We start from the raw sequence: 24559 nt of genomic DNA, 5'->3' as shown, positions 1-24559 counted from the left end.
TATGGAGTTAGCGATATTACATATAGTTCTCTACTATGAGGTGATAATAGGAGTCAGCTCTAAGCCCTAGGTATGAGTGTTATCATATAGTAAGAAAAGCTCCTTTTTTCTTGTTGGTTTGTAGGGTTTGGAGCTAAATGAGAAAAATATAGCATTTAAATAACATTAAATATAGCATTTAAATATCAATATTTCTTAGGGATTTCATCATAAAGTCATAATTTGTTTTTAATTCTAGGTTATAGGAAAGCACACTATATTAGGAAGCATAAAAACACTATTTGTTTGCTGTTTCTAGATGTCTAGTACAGATTAAGTACTAATTAATATAAACATTAGTGGGACATCTAAATATTTTTCATCATCCTAGAATTCTAATGTCTTGAAAATTATTAGGAATTAAAAAGGCAAGATAAAATTGAAAATAGAGTAATTTCAATATGCAGGGTTTAAAGATTTTTAAAAATATTTATCTAATAGGATTTGTCCTTCATTTTAAAGTTCTAGCAGATTGACATGAGTATGAAATTCCCAACAACTATGGAATAGTTCTTTGGGAGGACAGGTCATCACAATGAAACCCTTCCTTTTAGTACTGACACCTCCTGGATGCCCAAAACTTGCCCCAATTTATGAAGACACCAATCTACACAACAGTGCAGTATGGAATTTGTTTCTCTTCTGATAAAACTGAAGCAATAATAGCATCACACAGTTATACTCTAAGGTATTTTAAAGTACACAAAAGTACAGCTATTTATGCTATGTAGTTATGTGAATAATATTCCCAAGAGACGTTAAATCTTTAATAACCAACTTCTGTCAAACATTTAAGCACAGAACTATATTAAGACAGCATGTGGCATTTGATTTCTGACATTTCATGCCCTAAGAAGGCAAAGCACAACAATAACACGTCTCTGAAATGCAAATGCCATTAAGTGCAAATTTCCAGAACACAAGGTCAATCTAGAAACACATTTTAAAATTCAACAGATTCACTTTTTAAAATTAGTATGCTCAGTATATAATTTTCAAACACAATCCAAAGTGATTTTCCAATGTTTTCCATAGTCTTAACTTTTTCTCCCTTGTAAAAATATACTCACTGGTTCATTTTCTGTTTTCCAGTTTTCACATTTACTAGCTGAAACTATCTAACCTTATAGGAATATCCTTTTTTCTCCATATTTCCAAATGTGAAATAGATTTTATTTAAATCCCATAATAAGAACACTACCAGTAATAACATTCCCTTATGTTTGAGCTATAAAGTAAACCTTAAACAGTTCTAAAAGGAGAAATTTTTAATCCTCCCAACCAGAGCTGAGAATTAGCACAACTTCCTTCAAAAGATTTGTCAAGCAAATACTGTAACTGGACACAGAGGGAGATAGTCACCCCAAGAACAAGGTACTGTTTTTTGACTTCCTAACTCCACCTGGGCATGAGAAGGTACAGAACTGCGTTACCCCAGGAAAACTTGTAGACGCTGAGGGCCTTACACTGAGCTCGAAAAGGGAACCACCTGCTTTCCGCCCACATACACCTCCTCAATATTTCGGTCATCTCCTGAAAGAAACATCAGGAATCATTGTTTATAACCTGAACGGGGAGATATGATCAACAGAAAATGCAGCATCTAATCTGAGGATTAGAGCCTGAAATACATGCCTAAAACAGAATTCACGTAAAGTTGAATCGACCCTCCATCACTGTCCTTTTAGCTAGAATGAGTGGTTTCCAATTCCAGCCCCAGTTGTAAAAGAAATACTTATCTTTACGCCCCAGAAGAATACCCAGCATGGTGAGATGAAGGGCTTGCAACAACTGAGCTTCACAAGAAGTACCACATGTGTCTCTCCCACTCCAAATTCACTCAGAACTCAGAGGTCACTCAGTGGCGTGAGAGGAAGAATAGAATCTTCTGTACTCTTTACTTCTCTCCCTCTCAGTGAATAGAACTGAATGTGAGTGTGTTAAAAAAAAACAAAACTGGCTTCCCCGGTGGCTCAGTGGCAAAGAATCCATCTGCCAATGCAATGGCTTTGATCCTGGGTCGGGAAGATCCCCTGGAGAAGGAAGTGGCAACCCACTGCAGTATTCTTGTCTGGGAAATCCCATGGACAGAGGAGCCTGGTGGCTTACATTCCATGGGGTCACAAAAAAGTTGGACACGACTTAGCAACTAAACAACAACATGTTAAAAAAGCATGCATGGAAAGACTCCACCACATACTTATCACAAACACAATGTGGTGGGACAGACGGAAGGGTCAGAACAAGTGTAGGAGGAAGTATAGGATGATCTCGTCCTGCCTGCCATTCCTCAAGTTTAGGGTTTAATACTATGTTCTCAAAGAGCATGTTCATTTCAAATACTACCTTTAAATATTGTACCATAAATGGGCTCAGTGCTAAGGAATGCTAAAAACAATAAGTCTAAGCAAATGATCACACATAATGCTTAACATATGGTATAATATATGCAGAGAGCATACCGAGAGACAAAAGATTTTCTTTAGCATAGAGACATATATACCTACCTAGATATAGGAACTTCTGAATAACAGCCTAAAATGAAAAATAAAGATAATAAAAAAGAGTATTTTCTGCACTTAGAAAAGCAAATTGACAATAAATTGTGGTTGACAAAACCCAGAAATATAGACTTATTTCTCGATGGCAAAAACCTATTTTTATTTTTTTCTAAACACAGACTCTTTTTCTTTTATAAATATATATATATATAGCCCACAGAGGAGAAAAATGTTGTACATTTCAATGCCCAGACTTATTTATATATTTACATAAAAGATGCTATCTTGATTATCACTATCTGTTTGCAGTTCCACATGTGAATTTCTTTAGTCTTGCATTCCATATCAAGGAGTTATAGTGAAAATATTTTTAATTTAAGCCCTAAAAAGGTCTTGAGATAAGGTACATAATCCATCCATTTGACAGGTACTGTAATTCCCTCTTTTGTGTACATTAGCCTGGCTGGAACTTAGTCCAGAAATAGACACACTGGTGTCTGTCTATTCCAATAACAGAGCTGGGTAAAGGGGAAGAAATTATTTGTCACCAACAATCCAGTATTCCAAGTCAAAATGCTAAACTATGGCCAAAAGTACATAACTCTACTCACTGGAACTAGCTTCTATGGCTAATAGTCACTGTCTCACTTAAGCTGGTACCCAATGAACACCCCAAAATCTACTTTTATTAATGAAAAAGAAATGGTCTTTTGCCTAAAAAAATAAAAGTACTGATTATTAACAAATGTTTTCCAATGCCTGAAAGTTCTATATATAACCTTGAAATCTTCAGAGGGAAAGTGTTCACATAAATTAAATAATTTAATATAATAATTTAAATATTTTAAGAGGTGTATAAGACAAGAAAAATGCCTGGATGAATGGGACTGAACCCTATTCCCAGAAACTCACTCTAATATTCCAGGAAATTCACTCAATCAATAAAAAGTAAAAGATTAAGTAATAAAAAAATAACTAATGCTATTAACTTCAAATAATCCAGCACTTCCAAAAACTTCAGTATGTTACATTTAATATCACATAAGTGGATCAATTTTTAAATGGCAATAGTTAAATTTTAAGAAAAACTATTTCATAAAGATTTATTATTAAAGTAAGAACCAGTTTATTTTTTATATATACAAAACATGATAAGAGGGACAAAGTAATGAAACTCACTTTCTTATAATTAAGAGAGTCAATGTAGCATTGTGATCAAGAACCCAGAACCCCAAAATCAGAAAGTCCTGGAATGGAATCCAAACTCTGTCAATTAATTACTAGCCATGAGTTCTTAGGAAATCATTTAACCTTCCTTAAGTCTCACTGCCCCATAAACCACACGGTAATATTATTAGCACGTTCCTCTCATAATACTTCTGATAGTTAAACAAAAATGCTGTATGAAAGTGCATAATCCCATTCCATTTAGTACATAGAAAGTGTGTTCAATAAGTGGTAACTATATTATGTTTTCTTAGAGTCAAGTACCTTCAAATATACAAATACATTCAAAATAGAAGTGTTTATTTATACCATTATTGTCATGAAATTATAATAAAAGGATCTAGCTTCCCTTATAAGAGTCTCCTCCATTCCATTAAACTGTTTCAGTTTCTTTTTTTTTTTTTTTTCCTATAGGGAAGTTGTTATGACTAGTTCAAGAAAGAAATGCTTTTACATACCTCAGAAATCTCACCAACAAAATCTCCATAAAACAGGTCAATGGGAGAGTCAGATGCTTTGGGGTTGATCAGGAGGGCATCAAATTCCTTACCCACTTCAAAGTTTCCAATCTCTCTATCCAGCCCCAGGACTACAGGGTGGAATAAATTAACAAACAGTCAGTATCTCCAAGCTTTGGACCTTGTAAATATCCCAATTTACAAGGACAGAATCTGCCAACATATCACTAGGAAAAAAAAAATCAGTATCTTAATAGTGAAGCATTCCAATAGACCGCAAGACTTCGATTTACAGAAAGCAGAGCAGGAGAGGGAAAGCAAAATCTGAGAACAGAGGTCTCTTCAACACCCTGATCATATTAATAATTCTTATGGTATGTTTGTTTTGACTCTACCAGTGTCCTTCACAGTCCAGCTGGTCTATGATTTCCATTCATCCCTCTAAGAAACATGACGATTGACCTAATATCTTTCTTTTCCTCTCCTATTCACCTTCCAACATTTCAACTCCTTTCCTTCCCCGTTTTATTCTTTTGTTCTACAAAATAGCTGATAAGATCTACTTTTGTGGCACTGAAATGAACTTCAAATAAGTAAAAACTAATTATCTTTTTATTTTGCATGTTTGTCAATGCAGGCATATCCATCCTAAGTTCCTTAAATGATTTGAATAGAAAAATATTCACTTCTGAAAGTAAATGGATCCTCATAACTCAAAAAAGAGTCCCAGTGCTTTAGGAAGCAGACTAATTTCTCTGTAACCTTAAAGATTTTCAGGTTGCCAGAGAAGAATGGTTCTTTACATAGGGCATAGGTCAATAATGTCTATTGACTTGATCCATCTCACAGCTAGAATTCTTATTCCATGAATAGTGGATGTCAAGGAAGAACATCTCTCATTTTTATGGTTTACTTTCAAAAGATGAGGGTAGCTGGTTTTCCTGGCCAGTGAGGGTATTGAATTTATGCTCCTTAAAGCCAATAATGTGGATAGAGTATTCCAAATGGAAGCATGCATGAAAGAAAGGTCAACTGGAGTGCAGCATTTTGTAGCTGAATTTTTACGTGAATTTTTTTATTCTGTCACTGTTAGAATACAGTCCTGTGTGAAAATATTAGACAGTAACCGCTGCATTATATTTCTATGTATGGATATCCAAAAGTCTTTTGGCAATGCTCTAAGCACACATTTAGAAATCCTGCTTGTTTTTAAATGGTTATTTAAAGGATAACTCATCTATTCTCAGGAAAGAAAGACTTTTTAGCCAAAGAATTCTTATAGGAAGACAGAGGTGTAAACATAATTAGAAAAGTTAAAAAGCAGCTGGGTGACTTCTGATTGTGGGGAGAAGAACTGAATGAAATAGAAAGTCACTAGAAATCTTCTCCCCCTTCACTGATTACACTTGACATTTTTCATTTGACACTTGTTATTACACTTAACACTTGTCATTTTTCACTTGACAAATAGCATGACAAACATGAGCTTTTGATGACTATTCAACTTAAAATTATTGTATGTTTAATAGGCCAGATAACCAGGTTCATTTGCCAGGATTTGACAAGGGTGTGTGTGTTGTGTGTGTGTGTGTTATGTGTGTGCATGTGTTGTGTGTGTGTGTGTTATGTATGTGTGTGTGTGTTACAGCCCCACTACGCCACTATGTCAGGGCTTCCCTGGCAGCTCAGATGGTAAATAATCTGCCTTCAATGCAGGAGACTCGGGTTTGATCCCTGGGCCAAGAAGATCCCCTGGAGAGGGAATAGCAACCCATTCTAGTATCCTTGCCTGGAAAATTCCATTGACAGAAGAGCCTGGTGGGCCACAGTCCATGGGGTTGCAAAGAGTTGGATATATATATATATAAACTAACTGGATTATTTGTTAGAATCTGGAGAGTTCAGGTATGAACTAACCAAAAAAGGACACAACTACTTTTAGTAAATTGTAAATTGATCTAAATTCACATTATTGCAGAGAGGCCTAACCGTGCTGGTAAGCAACTCAAATGCATTTTAAGAAATGCAGTTTTACTGTCTCTGGAGCAGATGTTGGCTCTGTGAAGGCAATTTATGCATATCTTAATCTTGAGAGTGAATGTAAAGCTAGTAAGAGTCCAGCTTTTAACAGCGAAGCATTCATCTCATTCACACAGACTCTTATGGAGACACAAGCTAAGGAAAAGAAATTCTGTAACAGTAACCTCAGAGGCCCAGAAAATAGATCTGAAAGCTGTACAGCAAGGTAGAAATGATTTGTAAGCACCCCATGCCGGCCTGCTCAGATAACAGGATCCTGATGAAACAACTCACAGTCGGCCTAGAATAAAAAAGCATTATTTAAATATAAGTCATTTACACCATGAAGTTAAGGTGGTAGGACAACTATGTGAACTCAGATGTGAAAGTGGGGAGTGTCACACTTGTTAAAAGTATAGAAATTTTAAAACTTAGAACTTTAGAAAATGAAGTCATAAGACATGGGAAAATGCAAAGCATATGACCTTTTTCTTGAAATGTTCTTTGTGGCATTCATGATAGCAGAACATTCAGAGAAGAGCCAGGAAGTTTCTATTCCCAGGATACCCTGGCCTTCACCATACTTCATTTCTAAGATCTAGGGTATTTATCATAAATATCAAGATCTATTTAAAAATATACACCTGCCTCAATACCTGTTTTTCTTTCTCAGTAGCTACCTAAGGTTTCATGCTATGCTCATTATCATCCATCCAGATTATATTACAATACTAAAGTGAAAGCAATACAGTTACCAAGTTCTATTTTTTCAGTAAAAATACAATTACATGTGAGAACAGGGAAAAGCTGATGAACAATATTTGCATATCAACCAGCTGTATTTTTACAACTTTCTCTTTTGAAGGAGGCTTGTAATTAGTGTACTTAAGTATATAAACAAAATATATAGTCTAGGCTAAGATTTATACAGGAAGGAAAAAAAAAGATTTATACAGGAAGATATTGCAGTGGAAAGCACTGACCTGCACTCTGGCATCATATTTTCTAGATTCAAATAATATACCGCAGTGAGGTGTGTAAGCCTCACTCAGGTACCTGGTTGGTAAAATAGAATAAATAGCAGTAGTTCTGAGGACTAAATAACAGCATCCATAAGGCATGTTGCATAGTGCCTACCACATGGTAAGAAACCAGTAAGTCTTGGCTATTATTATTATCACTACTCAGGCCAATAGAGAGCACTTGACGACTTGATGGGAAAAAACTGATTAAAGAATTCATATGCATGTGACCAATACAAGTATCCATTACAAGAATATGATAACTGCATACTGAACGTCTCTTCTGCCAAAAACAAAGATCTTGCTAAATTAATGATTCAAATCATTCAAATAATGATTCACCACATGCTTAAATGTGTACTTTACTTGCTAAACTTTGGGTATATTTTGTGAGATGCAAATCATGAATACGTGGATGCCTGCTAATGTCAGCATCATGAACCTTCATACTTCAGCCACGGACATAGATTGGCATGGTTGTGCATCGTGTGAGAAAGAAAGAAAATGCTCATTACCTTGGCTGCCTCCAAGAGTAGCTAGTCTGAAGACTTCCTTGAGGGTGAGGCTTTTTGCATTTATCTTATTAATTAAAAGGATATTGGAAACCATCACTGCTCTTCTGATTGCATCAAGCATGGATGATGAATAACCACCAGCCACATCTATGGTAGATAAAATAAACAGTAACCTTATGAGCTGGATTATTAGGTATATTGGGTTTTTTTCTGTTTTTAACGACAGATATTCACTCTAATATACTTCAGAGAAAAGACGTTATCTTCAAACACAGAATAGACACAGACTAATATTTAAAGGAATTCAAAACTTGCAATTAGTATCAAATTGCATTTCTACTAGTTTTCTCGGGCTGCTGAAACAGATTACCACAAATGTGATGGTTCCAAACAGCAGACATTTAGACTTCTCTGGTAGTCTGGTGGTTAAGACTCAGTGCTCCCACTGCAGAGGCATGGGATCAGTCCCCGGTTGGGGAACTAAGATCTCACATGTGTGGCAAAACAAAAAAACAAAAAACCAAATTTATTCTCTCACAGTTTTGGAGGGCAGAAGTGTGGCAGGGCCACCATCCCTACAGTGTCTAGGGAAGAAGCTTCCCTGATTTCTCCCAGTTTAAGGGGGCCCCTGGTGTTCCTTGGTTTGCGGCAGTGTAGCTCTAGTGTCTGCCTCTATATTCAAACGGGCTTCTTCCTTCTGTGTCTTTATGTGCCTTTCATTGCTTGGTCTTATAAGGACATTCATCATTGGATTCACCTTGATTCGCAATGACTTCATCTTAAGAGCTTTACCTTAATTACATTTGCAAAGATCTTTATTTCAAATAAGGCCATATTTACATGTTCCTGGTAGGTATCTCCTTTGGGGGAGGTGGTTCAGGGAGCACAATTCAACACAGCACAATATCCAAATGTTCAATAAAGTTAAGAGAAGAAACATCTTTGACTATCCCCTAAACTCTCAGAGAAATTGGTCAAATATGATTACATTATAGATAACATGAGATCTAAAATAAACTCATAGTTCTATGCTCTAAAAACTTGTCCCAACTCTATTTTAATTCTGATGAGGACTTTGGGAATTAAATGGCTACTTCTTTATGATAATTTTTTCAGGAAGAGCTTTTAGAGTGGACTTAAATATTCTGGAAAAATTAGTGTAATAAGTGATCAGTGCTGATATTGACAACTTTACATTCGTCACTGGCATCATTAGATGAGGAATGAGAATTTTTATAGTGTTTTAAATAAGTCCCTAATCATAATTAAATTGAAATACTGCCTTTGACAAGAATGAATATAGAAGTTAAATGAATTTGTATAAATGTCACGTAAGCTAACATGTTTTATTAGAGGAAAAGTACATCTATAGCTAATAAAATACACTTAATATTTCAAGAGTTCCTTTTGTCACGTCTTGGTAGACACATATAATTGTTAGTGCCTATGTATATTGCAAAGATCAAAAATAATAGCCCACTAAGTAATCTTAGATTGCAGTTTAATTTTATGTTCAGCTGTCTTACATGTCTTTAGATAAACTTGTATGATTTTTTTGTTTTAGAAAACAGTCATATTTTCATTGTGATTCTTTTGAAAAGAGAATACTGGATTAGAAGGGCCCAGGAATATGAGACCATTAGGAAGCTGCTGCTAAGCTGCTAAGTCCCTTCAGTCGTGTCCAACTCTGTGCAACCCCGTAGATGGCAGCCCACCAGGATTCCCCATCCCTGGGATTCTCTAGACAAGAACACTGGAGTGGGTTGCCACTTCCTTCTCCAATGCATGAAAGTGAAAAGCGAAAGTGAAGTCGCTCAGTCATGTCCGACTCTTCGCAACCCCATGGACTGCAGCCTACCAGGCTCCTCCGTCCATGGGATTTTCTAGGCAAGAGTACTAGAGTGGGGTGCCATCGCCTACTCCGATTAGGAAGCTAGTGCAGGAGTTTAAGCAAGAAGCAATGGCTTCTTGTATGCTTGTATGAGGTGTTCAGTTTAGTTGCCATTTCCTCCTCCAGAAAAGATGGTAGTGTGTTAACAATCCAGGGTAGAAAGGACAAGGATAGTAACTATGGGTGGTGGTAAGAAGCCAGGCTGAAGTGGGTGGAGGAGTAGAAGAGTGCCTGGGGTGCAGTGGTAGTGTGAGTACCTACTCATTGAAGTTTTGCTGGAAAAGGGGATAGAGAAGTGGGGCAGGAGCCAGGAGAGGGTGTCTAATTAACAGAGAGGTTTTCTTCACACCTTTGCTTAAAAGATCAGGAGGTCTACAGAATGTTTGTATGCTGAAGGAATGAGCCAGGAGGGAGGAGGTAACAATGATAACAGGAGAGTTACTGGCCAATGGAATTGATTTATTGAGATCAAGGGAGAAGAGAGAGTACAGAACACACTTCAGGGTATGTTTGTTTTTGACTTAGATTGGAAGAGAAATTTTTTCAGCTACAGCAAGAAAAAGAAGAGAAAATGCAAGCAGATGGAGGAAGGTATGTAAATTTAGTGGTGGGAATATAAAGGAAAGGCTTCTGATTGTGTCTGTTTTCTCAATGACTGATGAGATAAGGCCATTAGCTGGAAGCAAAGAGGGTATGATTTGGGATAAAATACACAGGAAGAAATAGGTAAGTCTGTCTTGGAATATGGGAACATATTAGAGAAACATAATTGTCTATTTGGGCCCTGAAGAATTGATGCTTTTGAACTGTGGTGTTGAAGAAGACTCTTGAGAGTCCCTTGGACTGCAAGGAGATCCAACCAGTCCATTCTGAAGGAGATCAACCCTGGGATTTCTTTGGAAGGATAATGCTAAAGCTGAAACTCCAGTACTTTGGCCACCTCATGTGAAGAGTTGACTCATTGGAAAAGACTCTGATGCTGGGAGGGATTGGGGGCAGGAGAAGAAGGGCACGACAGAGGATGAGATGGCTGGATGGCATCACCCACTTGATGGACATGAGTTTGAGTGAACTCCAGGAGTTGGTGATGGACAGGGAGGCCTGGCGTGCTGCAATTCATGGGGTCACAAAGAGTTGGACACAACTGACTGAGCGACTGAACTGAACTGAACTAAGGGCCACTTAGGATTTGAAAGCAACATTTAAAAAGAAACCACTAGAAAAATTTTTTCCGGCAACATCCAGCTGCTCAACTGTAAACACTGAGAAGGGGAAGAGCTGAGACAGCCAAGAGGGGTGGGCTTTTCAAAAGTTAATTAAAAATTAAAAAATGAGGGAGGGAGGGTGGAAGGAAAGAAAGGAAGGAAAAAGAGAGGGACATGAGAAACAAGGAAGTTCCAAGGAATGATATAGTGAACACTCTGGCATCTAAGATGTGTAGATTAGGAAAAGAATACATGCTTTTTCAAAATTCATTAATCACTGGATTGGAGTCTACAAGTTGATCAAAGAATATTGCTTTTGAATTCATTGAAGTAAATTGGAAGGGTAGGAATTTGTCCCTAGAGAGTGGCATCCTGGCTCCATGTACATTGTTTTGATGAGTTTGTAGGTCTTGTTGACATAAACTTGTTCTATATTTTTTCAGGTTATTGGTTTATTTGTTTGTTTTTGATAATTTGCTATGTGCTTTTCTTTTGAGATAAGGAAACTTTATACACTCATAATTTTGCTCCCACTTGCCAAATACATCTTCATCCTTTCAACCTTACACATAAACCACAACTTCTTGGTTTCTGTTAATAAAATCAGAAAGTAAAACAATTTTTAGTACTTGGGAAGTTCTTTCTTACAGCCTGTACATTATTTTAAGATTTTATGATAAAATATTAAAGACATTCAAATGATACAGGGAAAATATACCAAAACTCAAGGATCTAACAGTTTCAAAGACAGTATTATAGATTCAGGTCCCAGGAACCTCTTCCCAGAGGGAAATACCTTGACTTATGTTGCCATTTTGATTTTTTTTAATGTTTATATTGTTGTTTATTAAAGCTGCTGGACCAGTTTAAGACTCATAGTCTGATAGTTTTTTAAAAGGTATTACTTTTAACATTGTACACATTCTGCCATTTTTTAAACTCCTTTACAATTTTTTTCTTATTTCTGTTTTAAACGATTTTAGCCTTCCCTGACGTCCTGTTGTACCATACTTCCCTATACCATGACCCTTCACTTTGGCTCATCACTCATTGAATCATATAGATTTTCAGGTAATTTTTTCAAAGGATTCATGGGGAGAATATTTTCCAAACCTTTGTACATTTGAGAATTTTGTTGCCTTCACACATAAGGGAGAAAATGGCCCAATATAATCTTCTTTAATAACAACCACTTTCTCTCCAAACTCTTGTTCTTGATATTTTGCAGGCCAACAAAAATTGGTTTTTAACTGTTTTATTGATAAATGACTTTTCCCCCTGCCTCAGCATTTTAGAGCTTTTTCTTTTCCTTTATAATTAAATATTTTGCCACAATTGGTTCAATTATGGTTTAGACCTAAAGAGGGTAAGTTCTTTCATTACGATACTCAGTAAGCTCAGAAAAGATTTGTTCTTCAGAGCTCTGATGGTTGCTTCTGTTCCATTAGTTCTGGATCCTTAGTCAGGAAAATCCCATTTGCTGGTGCCATGCTCTCCTATCTTCCATGTAGATTGTTCTCAAACACCCACTTTTATCTTTGGTCAACTTCATTCTCCACATCACTGATTTAATTTTCCACAACAATAATTCTGCTTCTCGTGGCTAGCTACGTGGTTTGTTTGTTTGTTTGTTTTAACGGAGGGATAATTAAGGTATCATAAAATGCTCAGAACTTGTGTTCAGTTTGATGAATGTTAATAACTATATATAGCCACTTAAGTACCTTTCAAAAAACAAGATATTAAACATTTCCCTCATCCCAGCAAGGTCCCTCATGGCCCTTTTCAGTAGTTCCCCTCCCCACCCCCACCCCAAATCTTGGCAACCACTTTTTTTAATTGATATTTTATTTTTAATCACTTTTTATTGGAGTATAACTACTTTACAATGCTGTGTTAGTTTTTACTGTATGGTAAAGTGAATCAGCTTTATGTATACATATATCCCTCTCTTTTTTGGATTTCCTTCCCATTTCACCACCACAGAGCACACCCCAGTGTTCACTGCATTGCTGTTTACAATAGCCAGGATATGGAAGCAACCTAAACATTCATCAACAGAAGCATGGGCAAGGAAGATGTGGTGCATATTTACAAAAGAGCACCACCCAGCCACAAAAAAGGAATGAAACTGCACCATTTGTAAAGATGCGGTTGGACCTAGAGCCCGTCCTACAGAGTGAAGTTAGATAGGAAGGGCAACACCTCCTAACAAGAAAACTAGTTAGAAAAACATATCAGGCACTTTGGACAGAATCAAGTGCACATGGCAAATATGGACTTCTACCTGCTTTTGCTTGGCAACCATTTTCTGATTTCTGCCAATGTAGGTTAGCTCTGTTGCTGCTAACCTGGACAATCTGTTGTCCCTGGACTTCATACATATGGAACCATACAGTGAGTGCTCTTTTGTGCTTGGCTTTTTTCACTTAACAAAATGATTTTTAAGTGAGAATGTTTTATCTTCTTGAAGTAGAGTTGATGTATAGTATTGTGTTAATTTCTGCTGTATGGGAATGTAATACATTCTTTTTTCATATTCTTTTCTAGTATGGTTTATCACCAGATATTGAATATAGTTCCCTGTGCTATGCAGTAGGACCTTGCTGTTAATCCATTCTAAATGTAATAGTTTGCATCTGCTAACCCCAAACTCCCAGTCCATTCCTCTCCCTCAGCAACTACAAGTCTACTTTCTCTGTCTCTGAGTCTGTTTCTGTTTTGTAGATAGGTTCATTTCTGTCGTATTTTAGATTCTCCATATAAGTGGTACCATGTGGTACTTGTCCTCTTCCTGACTTCTTTCATTCCTAGGTCCATCCATAGAGCTTCAGGGGCATTACTTCAGTCTTCTTTAATGGCTGAGTAGTATGCCATCGTATGTAAGTACCACGTTGTTCTTTACCCATTCATCTGTCGATGGACATTTAGGTTGCTTCCAGTCTTGACTATGGTAAATAGTGCTGCCATGAACATAGAGGTGCCTGTGTCTTTTTGTATTATAGTTTTGTGTGGATATATGCCCTGGAGTGGGATTGCTGGATCATATGGCAACTCTTTTTAGTTTTCTGAGGAACCTCTATACTCTTTTCCCTGTAACCGCACCAAGTTACCTTCCCACCAAGTGTATGAGGGTTCCCTTCTCACCACACTCTCTCCAGTATTTTTAACAAAATATTTTTGTTCTGTATATATCAATGATTTGTTCTTTTTTAAAAAAAAAATGCTGAGTGGTGTTTCTTTGTATGAATGAGCTGCATCTGCTTATCTGTCCTCCTGTTAGAAGGTTTTTAAACTTTATTTCCAGTTTGGGGCTATTATTAATAAAGCTATTATAAATATTCTTATATAAATATATGTGTTTATTTCTCTAGGGTAAATACCCAAAATGGAATTACTTAGTCATATGTAGATGTGTTTCAACTTTAGGGAACTATTCGGCAGTTTCTTATAAAGTGGTTGTACCATTTAGTCTCCCTCCAGCTTATTATTTTCTCTTTTTCAATTTTCTTCTTCCATTTTCAAATTTTCCTTTTCCATCAAAACTCAAGGTCTTTTCATAGGGCCATGTCTTCTTGTCCTCTAGGGATGATAGCAATATTCTGAACTCTTATTCTAGATCCTAAAGTACATGGGAGATATGTTCATTCTCTTATTATTTTTGATACCACTTTCTCTTGTTTTGCAATGGTTTTGTGAAGCATCATGCATGTTTCTCATATTTAACAATTAAGAAATGAGAAAGTTCAGATCTGCCTCTACTTGTTATAGAGTGAATGATCCAGTCTTAGACCTACACTCAGCACAATATAAGTTAAACAGTCTCTTAAAGTTCAAAGGAAAAGAACAAGTTTATGCATAAAGGTCGTGTTTAGGAAATAGTTGTATATAGGATAGCTATGTAAAATGCATCAGCATCCTCCAAGTTAACACATGAGAATATATCATATTAAACCTTTAATCAGGAAACCACCATTATTCGTTCCCTTTTAAGCCAATCTTTATTGACTAGTGCAACTTGCCAGGTATCTGCAAGCCACATCACATGCATTTTTTTTCATTTAAGTCTCAAAACAAGCATGTAGCATAGATATTGTTATAATTATTGTTGTTCTTGTTATGGAAATTAGGAAATGAATCTTTAGAAAATTAAGGTATTTTGGTCAAGGTCTTATGGCTAATAAATGACAGAGCTCTACAGAATCATTTTAGATCATCACTATGCAACCCAAAAAAGACTCTGATGCTGGGAGGGATTGAAGGCAGGAGGAAAAGGGGACGACAGAGGATGAGATGACTGGATGGCATCACCAACTCGATGGACATGAGTTTGAGTGAACTCCGGGAGTTAGTGATGGACAGGGAGGCCTGGCATGCTGCAATTCATGAGGTCACAAAGAGGTGGACACGACTGCGTGAATGAACTGAACTGAACTGATGCAACCCAAATTCAAGAACTGGAAGTCATGTGAGGAACTAAAGTTGTGGAGACCAAACTACTTGAAAATCTGAAAGCAACGTCTGAGTTTTGAATTTCTACTAAATTTTCCACTGACAAAAACTCTTGACCACTTTTTTTCTTATCCATTAAAGGTTTTCTGTCAGAGTGAAAACAACTGGTTTCCTACCTTAATACCTGAAACTATATCCAAGTATTACACAATCTTAGTGATTCAAGGCTTAAATTCAAATTAAAAAAAAACCTCAATTGATTTGATTCATGTAAAACTGAGGAATGAATCATTTTATTATTGTAGTCTTACCAATATTGTTTGGTATAAAAATTAACTGAGACTTGAGTTGTTGTAAAAAATGATGAAAACCATTATTTTCAATATGCAAACATCCTGGTGCTCTTATAAATCAGTAAGACAAATGAATCAAGAATGAAAAATAAGCCCTTGTGCCCCAAAGCCATTAAAAAATTTTTTTTAGTTATTCATACCCAATGATAAAGAAAGGTCATAGTGGATGCCTAGACTTTGGGGCCTGACTCCCTTCCAAAGTGAGCAGCACTACACATACTCAGGAAAAGCAATTCAAATGTACTATGAGAAAAAGGAGACATCACTAATTCATCAGCCACCTGGATTGCCCTTCAGCCGAGTAAACATCAGACTGCCTGTGGGAATCAGAATCTCATTTTGTTAAAAACTTCTTAAAAGCAAAGCACGTTTTTTAATATATCTCAGAGTTCTCCATTATGGCATAGACTGAATTTGTGTTCACTATTCACAAGGTCGAATAATTTTCTTTTGAGACAGTATTTGTGATGACACAGTTACTGAAGACTAAAAACATAAAAATCCAAGCCATTGAAATTTACCAAGAAGGATAAAACAAAAGGAAAAAAAAGAACAAGGACTCTTTAAAAAGAATCTCTGAAACACTTGAGAAGGGCTTATCCTTTATAGCCCTGTGTCTGAATATAAACATGGATAATGGCTTTCAAGAGGTTAATGCCACCAAAACTTCTCCCTTTGCATATATTTTCTTACTGCTTCCAGCTTCACTATTAGCACAAGATGTGACTGCCAGAAAATAAAACTAAGTTTTTAAAATCATACAACTGTTACTTGAAAAATTATTCACAGTAGAAAGTTATGCACTTTATTAACCACTTTGCCATGGCTCTTAATGGGAAGCTACTAACCTGTTCCCAGCCCTGTCTTCACTCCATGTTTCAGGACCTCTGGCACATTGAGCAGGCCACTGCTGAGCCTGCAGAGAGAGGAGACGGTCAGAACAAGGAGACCCCCACATGGGTCCAGCAAGAGAAGGACGCTAACAGTAACAATGGTGATGTCACTGAAAATTGTGATTCCCATTGTCTCAGCTCTAATGCTGACACAAACACATTAGTCACCTCTGACCATCTGAGTCCTGGAGTGAAAAAGGATCAAAAACCTTGAGCAGAGCTTCCTATTAGGGGAGCACAAAACAGCAAGAATTAGAAAGGAGAGCAGGGGATTATGTGTAAGGAAAAATAAAAAGAACTTAAATCTTGCAATTAGTTCAATGGTTTTACCGAGTTTATATTTATTTTTCAGCTTTATAAACAACTTATTGACCAGAGACGTATTAATACATCTTTTGTTACCTGAATGTTATTGATTAGAGATATTTCAATATTCACTTATATAACAAATCACCAGCCACAAGCATTAGCTTCTGCAAAAATCCCGTGGTCAATAATGTGTTAAGATATAAATGACAAAATTATAGGATATTTAAAGTATACAACATGATGATTTGATATATGTATACAATGGGAGAGGATTTCTCCACATTGAAACACCTATCACCTCACATATATTTACCTTTTGTTATTGTTGAGAACCTACAAGTTCTACTTTCTTAACAAATTTCAATTATACAATATGGTGTTAGCAACTTGTAAAAAAAATTTTTTTTCAAGCAGCCCATCCTTCTATGCTAGGAAGTAGAAATTATAAAGCATTGCCTTTCCTCTCCTCCTGGAATCATTTGTTGCCTTGAATGACTAGTGATTTGCAAAGGCAAAGAAAGAGGGGTAAAATTGGAAGAGGGGATGCAGGCAATGCTGCTTCTGAGGACAGCAGCAACTAGGACAGATTTCAAACGTCATGACCCTGAGCTCAATAGATGTGCTGCCTTTCTAAAGAGACAAAAACTAAAGCAATCCTCAGAAGTCTGTAAAGATGCAAAGGTCAAAGTGGTTTGCTTGAAAATGCTCGTAACGATCATTTTCAAAGCTCAGTACACGTGCGAGAAATCTCTCAAAGTTGTTGAAGAAGGAATAGCAGTGACCATTCAAACCAAAACATTAGCCATAAAGAAAAATTTAACTTCAAACCTCAGTTTGCAAAGCTGAGTCATGTTTTCATTTAAGTGTTGTGTAACTAAACTCATAGGATGTTAAATCCTTCCTCTACCTGGTCACCAGACCATAATTATGGTAACTAACCTGCCTCTTGAGAAATCTGTATGCAGGTCAGGAAGCAACAGTTAGAACTGGACATGGAACAACAGACTGGTTCCAAATAGGAAAAGGAGTACGTCAAGGCTGTATATTGTCACCCTGCTAATTTAACTTATATGCAGAGTACATCATGAGAAATGCTGGACTGGAAGAAGCACCAGCTGGAATCAAGATTGCTGGGAGAAATATCAATAACCTCAGATATGCAGATGACACCACCCTTATGGCAGAACATGAAGAGGAACTAAAAAGCCTCTTGATGAAAGTGAAAGAGGAGAGTGAAAAAGTTGGCCTAAAGCTCAACATTCAGAAAACGAAGATCATGGCATCTGGTCCCATCACTTCATGGGAAATAGATGGGGAAACAGTAGAAACAGTGTCAGACTTTATTTTTTGGGGGCTCCAAAATCACTGCAGATGGTGATTGCAGCCATGAAATTAAAAGACGCTTACTCCTTGGAAGGAAAGTTATGACCAACCTAGATAGTATATTCAAAAGCAGAGACATTACTTTGCCGACTAAGGTCTGTCTAGTCAAGGGTATGGTTTTTCCAGTGGTCATGTATGGATATGAGAGTTGGACTGTGAAGAAGGCTGAGCGCCGAAGAATTGATGCTTTTGAACTGTGGTGTTGGAGAAGACTCTTGAGAGTCCCTTGGACTGCAAGGAGATCCAACCAGTCCATTCTGAAGGAGATCAACCCTGGGATTTCTTTGGAAGGAATGATGCTAGAGCTGAAACTCCAGTACTTTGGCCACCTCATGCAAAGAGTTGACTCATTGGAAAAGACTCTGATGCTGGGAGGGATTGGGGGCAGGAGGAGAAGGGGACGACAGAGGATGAGATGGCTGGATGGCATCACTGACTCGATGGATGTGAGTCTGAGTGAACTCTGGGAGTTGGTGATGGACACGGAGGCCTGGCGTGCTGCGATTCATGGGGTCGCAAAGAGTCGGACACGACTGAGTGAACTGAACTGAACTGAAGATGTACATAGGCAAGATTCTCTATTAGGTTTGATCACTTTTTGTCTGAAAACGAAAAGCCTCTGGAACCTCTCAAAACACTCCGGAAATATATTGCCATGGCTGATGTGCATTTCCTATACTGCCACTGACTAGAACTTTTTCATTCACGGAGTCCCCCGACTTCTGACAGCCAGAACCATCTCCTCTCTGCCTGGAGGCTCTCTCACAAAGCTGCAGCCTGCTCTGCCCTCTTTTGGGGAAGGTCTGAAATTGCAGAGACTCCATGCCCCTTCGCGGTGACCCACAAGCCCTCCACCAATAACTGGTAAGTTTGGGTATAACTATTTCAGCTCCCCAAGCTCTTGGGCAGGGTGTCCTTGAGGTCTACACTGGCTCCCTGAGTATTCCGGGAGGATTAAATTCCAGGAGCCTATGGTGATAACCTGCTTGGTAATGTGCTCTTTACTGACTTCCTTCCCTTCTCTGTCTCTCCCCACTAAAGGTGCTTTCTGAGATCACCTCCCAAATAAATTACTTGCACATAAATCCTTATGCCATGTTCTGCTTTTGCAAGAACTCAAAACGAGGAAGGATATAAAGTAATCCTCAAGAAAATGAAAATCTAACAGAAACTAAGAAATTTATTGAATGAATATATTAATGATCCACCACAACCTGCCTCTCGCTCTGTTGTGGGTCAGCTAACACCAGAAATGAGAGATCCTTTCTGTATGAAATCCTGGAACAGGACCTCTTAGACTAGCATTCATGGGTTGGTATTATGGGATCCATGAATTCCCCAAAATTAGACGCAGCATTTTCATGTCTGTGGGGTTTTTTCCGTGAAGATACAGGCAACTTTCATCTGATTCCCTTATGCATCTATAACTTTCCAAAGGTTAAAAAAAGTTGTAAATAAAGTGTTCTCCATCCTGGGGAATTAACAGTAGGACAGGGTCCCTCCTAAGTGCATCTCGTCAGGTACGACAGCATGGCATCTACCGAAGGGTGATGGCTTCTGGTGGCACTGCACCATTTCTGGTAGTTTGTACCACATAAAGTAACGGGAGGTCGGTACCCTCTCTCTAGAACACCTGGTTGGCATATGCACTCTTTCGGTCCTTAGCTCTAAATTCTCAGTGCTACTGGTTTTGAACTCTGTTTCCTATTGTTCTCTTTTGTGCAAACTCAGAAATTTTAAGAGATGTGGTGCTCCTCAAATGTATACTCTGTAAAAAATCGCCTCTTTTTAAGTGCTCTCAGTCTCCTCAGTGTAGTACAGACAGGCATCATTCTATCTAGTTCACATCCCAGTAGAACATAACTGCAGAAGAGAGATACTGCAGAAGTCACAGAAAACAAAAGGTATCTGGCTGCTGCGTTGCAATCCAAACATTCGTAATCTACCAGTCCATAATTGCCTACTTACGATAAGTTAGAATTGGGACAATGCGAGATGGACACTCCTCGTTCCCTGAATACATCCAGTTCTTCTTCAGAAAGGTAGCAGCCATGTGCCATCACTGTCTGGAGAGAAGAGCATTCCAGGTGGAGTCTACCACTTCAAAGTGCTAAAATTAGTCCTCACTCACAACCAGGTATTTAGCTGGTAAAATTGATTCAAGAAGGCAGGCACTGCACACATATGAGACTTCTCTTAATGTTTAATCCTGATAATATTTATGGGTTTTCCTGAATAAGATTTTACTCTTGCAAAATTCTTTTTCTGTCAGTATAAAACCTGTATTTAAACAGCTTTCTTCTTTGGGGAGCATGGTTCAATGACCACAGAATTATCATTAAAATAAAATCTTTCCAACCTTTGTGCAAATAAAATTAACATGCAAATTGAAGGCTAATTTATTAATCATATGGAAATAGATGTAGAGTAGGGTGAAAATTACGATGTAGCATAAACAAGATCTATGCAGAATATTAACCTTTGAAACCTGTCTGTTCACATAGTCCCTAAGAATTCATTTGCCATAATAATTAAACTTTCCAAGCAGTTCATACATTTCGTTAAAGGCCAAGGCCAGGGGATATATTGCTGTAATGAGATCTCTCCTCACTCATATTAATTTTAATTAACTTAAAATTATTTAATTATAAATATAATACATACTCATTTTTTTTAAAAAGCAGTCTTAAGAGTGTTTAAAAATGTCAAAAGTCCTCTGCTTTCTTCCTCAGGAAGGATCACTTTATAACATTCAGTGTGTGTCTTCCAGGGAGTGTTTGCTAAGTGAGCATGTACCCACACATACACAAACACACATCAAACAATATTTCTACAAACACCCTTCCTTGTAAGTTTGTATACCTCATTCTTTGTGAATGTTGGATAAAATTCTAATTACCTATGTTCTATAATCTAAACAATTCCCCACTGATAGCCATTTTATAACTTTCATATGTAATTAACATCCCTATTCATATTCCTTACAGAATGGATCTTCAGAAATACACTTGCTAACTCAAAGAGATACACATTTACATTCTAATGGATACTGACAAAATGTCCTTGGACCAAATGACATTCTCACCCTCAAAGGAGTTTTTAGATTTATTTACCAATACATTTAATGATTTATTCATTAAGGATGAAACTTCAGGCCCATTTTTAATTGTATGCACACATGCATGTACACACTGTGTACTTTATTTGGGAAATGCGTGTGTTACAGAATTCTGAAGATTCCTACTGAGATTTTTAAATTTAGATAAATATGCCCTACTTCATATAGATTGTGTCATGATATGCAATTTACCTTATTTGTCAGAAGATTGTTTCTATCATACACATCTGTGTAGTTTTTATAACCAGGGTATAAGTTTTCCACAGCTTTAACTTCATCACGATTTTCACTTATATGGCTCTACAAGAAAAGAAATAACATTTTCAGTTTTTTAATGTAAGATACCATTAGAAATTATACTTCCTACCCCCAAATGATGTGGATGGTGTTTACCTTCCTATATAAAATCATGGGTGGTTCGTGTACTTTATTTAAAACAATTCTTATTATATATATATATGGCAATGAAACTATGAATATATAATTACATGAACATGTACTATTCTAACCCTAACCCATATAATGCTTTCTAACAGTCTTTTCAAATTTCAAACTATAGCAAGATTAAGTAAAAATAAAAAATACTAATTGAAGAGAGTCAGGAGCCTAGCTATTCATAAGTCACCTGCCTTTTCTGGTATTGGCCATTTTAAAAAAGGGTTCATTGGCCATCAAAATGATAGAGCATGGTTTACTCATAAAAAAGCTGAAATATGAATTAAAAAGTTGAATTTTAGCCCAGGTTCTGACCCTACATATGTGTCTTAGGGTAAGTCAGTTGTTTTCTTTGCACCTCCATTTTCTCATCTTGCAAATAAAAGTGTTGGGCAAGATAAGTGATTTTCTAAATTCTTTTAGCTTTTAATGTGTTATTCTTAGAAAAATTCATAGATATTCAATATTTAAAAGGTATAAATGAGTTGCCATACAGAATGAAGCAGGGTTTGGGCTCTGGGACCCTGCTCCCATTCTGTCCCCTTTGTCAGCTTCCAGAATGAGTTCTTCTTCAAGAAATAGCTTGAAAATAAGAGACAGTCCTGACATCATCAAAAAAGAGAGTATAAGAATGTACATATAAGCAAACCAAGCGAGTCCTGCCCCCAACACTGTCCTTTCTCCAGGGAACCACAAAACCTGAGATGGTATAAAGTGTTTTTGAAACACGTTGTGTCACCATACCAACCCCTCACCTAAAACAAAAATCACTTCTGACCAACCAGTGATGAGTATAGTATATGATATAAGAAATAACTCATAAGCAAGTTACTACTTCCAGAAATGGCAATGCCATTTCCCTTCCTTCCAGGAGGTAGAGCATAAATAACCAAATAAATAAAAAATAACAATGGACTAAAAACAGAATGTTCCATCTGAAGAATGAGCTCTCTCCCTGCCTTGAGGAAATCCAGACCACTGAGAAATGGGCATGGACGTTGGAAGAGAGGAAAGGAAAACCAGATGGCTTGTGTCATTTTGATAAATTTGAGTAAATATGCACATATACATGTACATATACCTCCAGCAAGTAAATACTTGATTCTTCTGTGTGTCGATAGGGTTCAGGACACACTACCCAAAATATGGCACCTTGGAATACTGAACATTTTAAGCTGAAGAAATTTGAGAAAATGGTAAAAGTAGGATGGTTCACTCTGATCTTGCTTTCACCCCCTTTTTCCTGAAACAGGTCATAAAACTCTTGTGTGAGAGGTTCCCACCCTACACCTAGAGGAAAGGAGTACCCTTATCTCTGAAGACAAAGGAAACCAAGAAGAACCAGGCCTTGCTAAGTTTTCCCCAGTTTACTATGCTTACTTCATACTCCTTAACCCATCCTGCTCCTCCAGGACTGTACGCTTGTCACCATAGCTAACATAAAAATACTCAGGTATGTTTCATTGTGTCTCTGTTTCCTAATGAGGCTCTTGTATCATATAAAACTTATATAAACTTGTGTGCTTTTCTCCTGTTAATCCATCTATGTCAGTTTAGTTTTCAGGCCCAGCCAGGGGCCCTAAAAATGTAAAGGATAATTTTTTCCTTCCCTACAATTGTGTGGGATTGAATAAAAAATTTCAAATATCACAGACCACCAAAAAATAATGGGGAAAGACAAAAATAGTTAATGAACCCTAACAAGATAAATCTTAATAATCCTCCATCCTACAAAATGATAAAGGATCAATGTGTTGCCTTCCCCTGACATGCCCTTTGTTTTTAGATGGTCAACTCTTAAGGGAAAATTTTAGTGCAGGATGTAATGTAGCTCGAATGGAGGAGGGAAGCTCCCAACTCCCAATTTTAACCCAGCTGGAAGCTTTAGAAAGTGTTTTATTCCTAAATTGCAACCACTTAATGACAAAGTAAGATATACTTTTTTTGTTCCTGACTTTAAATTAAGAAGCTTGGAACAAAAGGACTTTTAAATCCATTTTTGTAAGGTGGAAATTAGGTTCTTTCTGCTTTTCAAATAATAGATGGTTCCTCCAAAAATGAAGGACTAGAACACTGAGAAAGTATCAAAAGAGAAACAGGAAAGAAATGCATTAGACATATCCTATGGAGAGCAGGTAACCAATTTGTCATTAATCCTGCCTGGTTACTTAAGGTGTCCTCATCTCTGGGAGCCAGATTGGAGATGACTGAGGGCAAAAGGAACCTTCAGGTTTCTTAGCTAAAATAACAAGCTAGATTTAGGTGATGTCTCTAAGGAACCTTATGTCCTATGTTGTTATATCTTGAGGAGATCGTATGAGGCTAAGGGCAGGCTGCCCCCAAAGTATGCCACTCTGGATGTAGATTAATTTGAGCTAAAAACTAATCAAGGCCCAAAAGACTCAGAAGAAGCTTTGAACTTCCTCCTTACCACCTACTTAAGATTGGAAGCCTGTCCCAGGAAAGAGGTATTATCAGAGATACCTATAGTAAGGTACTAGGTATGTAGACAGGGGGAACCTAGCAAAGCCCACTTGCTCAAAATGGTTCAGCACATATTTGCATACCAAATAGCAACTTTTTATTTTCAGTGCCTTATTTCTACTTGAAGCCTGAGACCCCTACTTTCTTCTTAGTCTAGAATATATATATATCTCATCTTGCCTTGCTGTCTTTGGAATCCTCATGCTTATGTGGATTTCCTGTGCACACGTAATAAATTTTGTTTTCTCTTGTTAA

The 24559-nt window shown here is 37.1% G+C and overlaps 1 protein-coding gene across 1 annotated transcript in view; it reads right to left on the bottom strand.

Moving 5' to 3' along the window:
• Positions 1-1501: 1501 nt before the first annotated feature.
• The window catches only part of GDA (guanine deaminase), a 113518-nt gene continuing 90460 nt past the window's right edge, over positions 1502-24559 (bottom strand). Inside the window, exons 8-14 of the mRNA XM_052645149.1 lie at positions 21578-21685; positions 20236-20333; positions 16531-16598; positions 7782-7928; positions 4226-4356; positions 2547-2574; positions 1502-1572 (exon numbers count right to left, since the gene is read on the bottom strand). Coding sequence (XP_052501109.1) covers positions 1502-1572; positions 2547-2574; positions 4226-4356; positions 7782-7928; positions 16531-16598; positions 20236-20333; positions 21578-21685 — 651 coding nt within the window. The remainder of the gene's footprint in view (positions 1573-2546; positions 2575-4225; positions 4357-7781; positions 7929-16530; positions 16599-20235; positions 20334-21577; positions 21686-24559) is intronic.

This window comes from Budorcas taxicolor, chromosome 8, assembly GCF_023091745.1.
Source record: "Budorcas taxicolor isolate Tak-1 chromosome 8, Takin1.1, whole genome shotgun sequence".
NCBI lineage: Eukaryota > Metazoa > Chordata > Mammalia > Artiodactyla > Bovidae > Budorcas > Budorcas taxicolor.
Note: the sequence above shows the minus strand (reverse complement) of the source record. Positions and strands in the feature narration are given on the sequence as shown.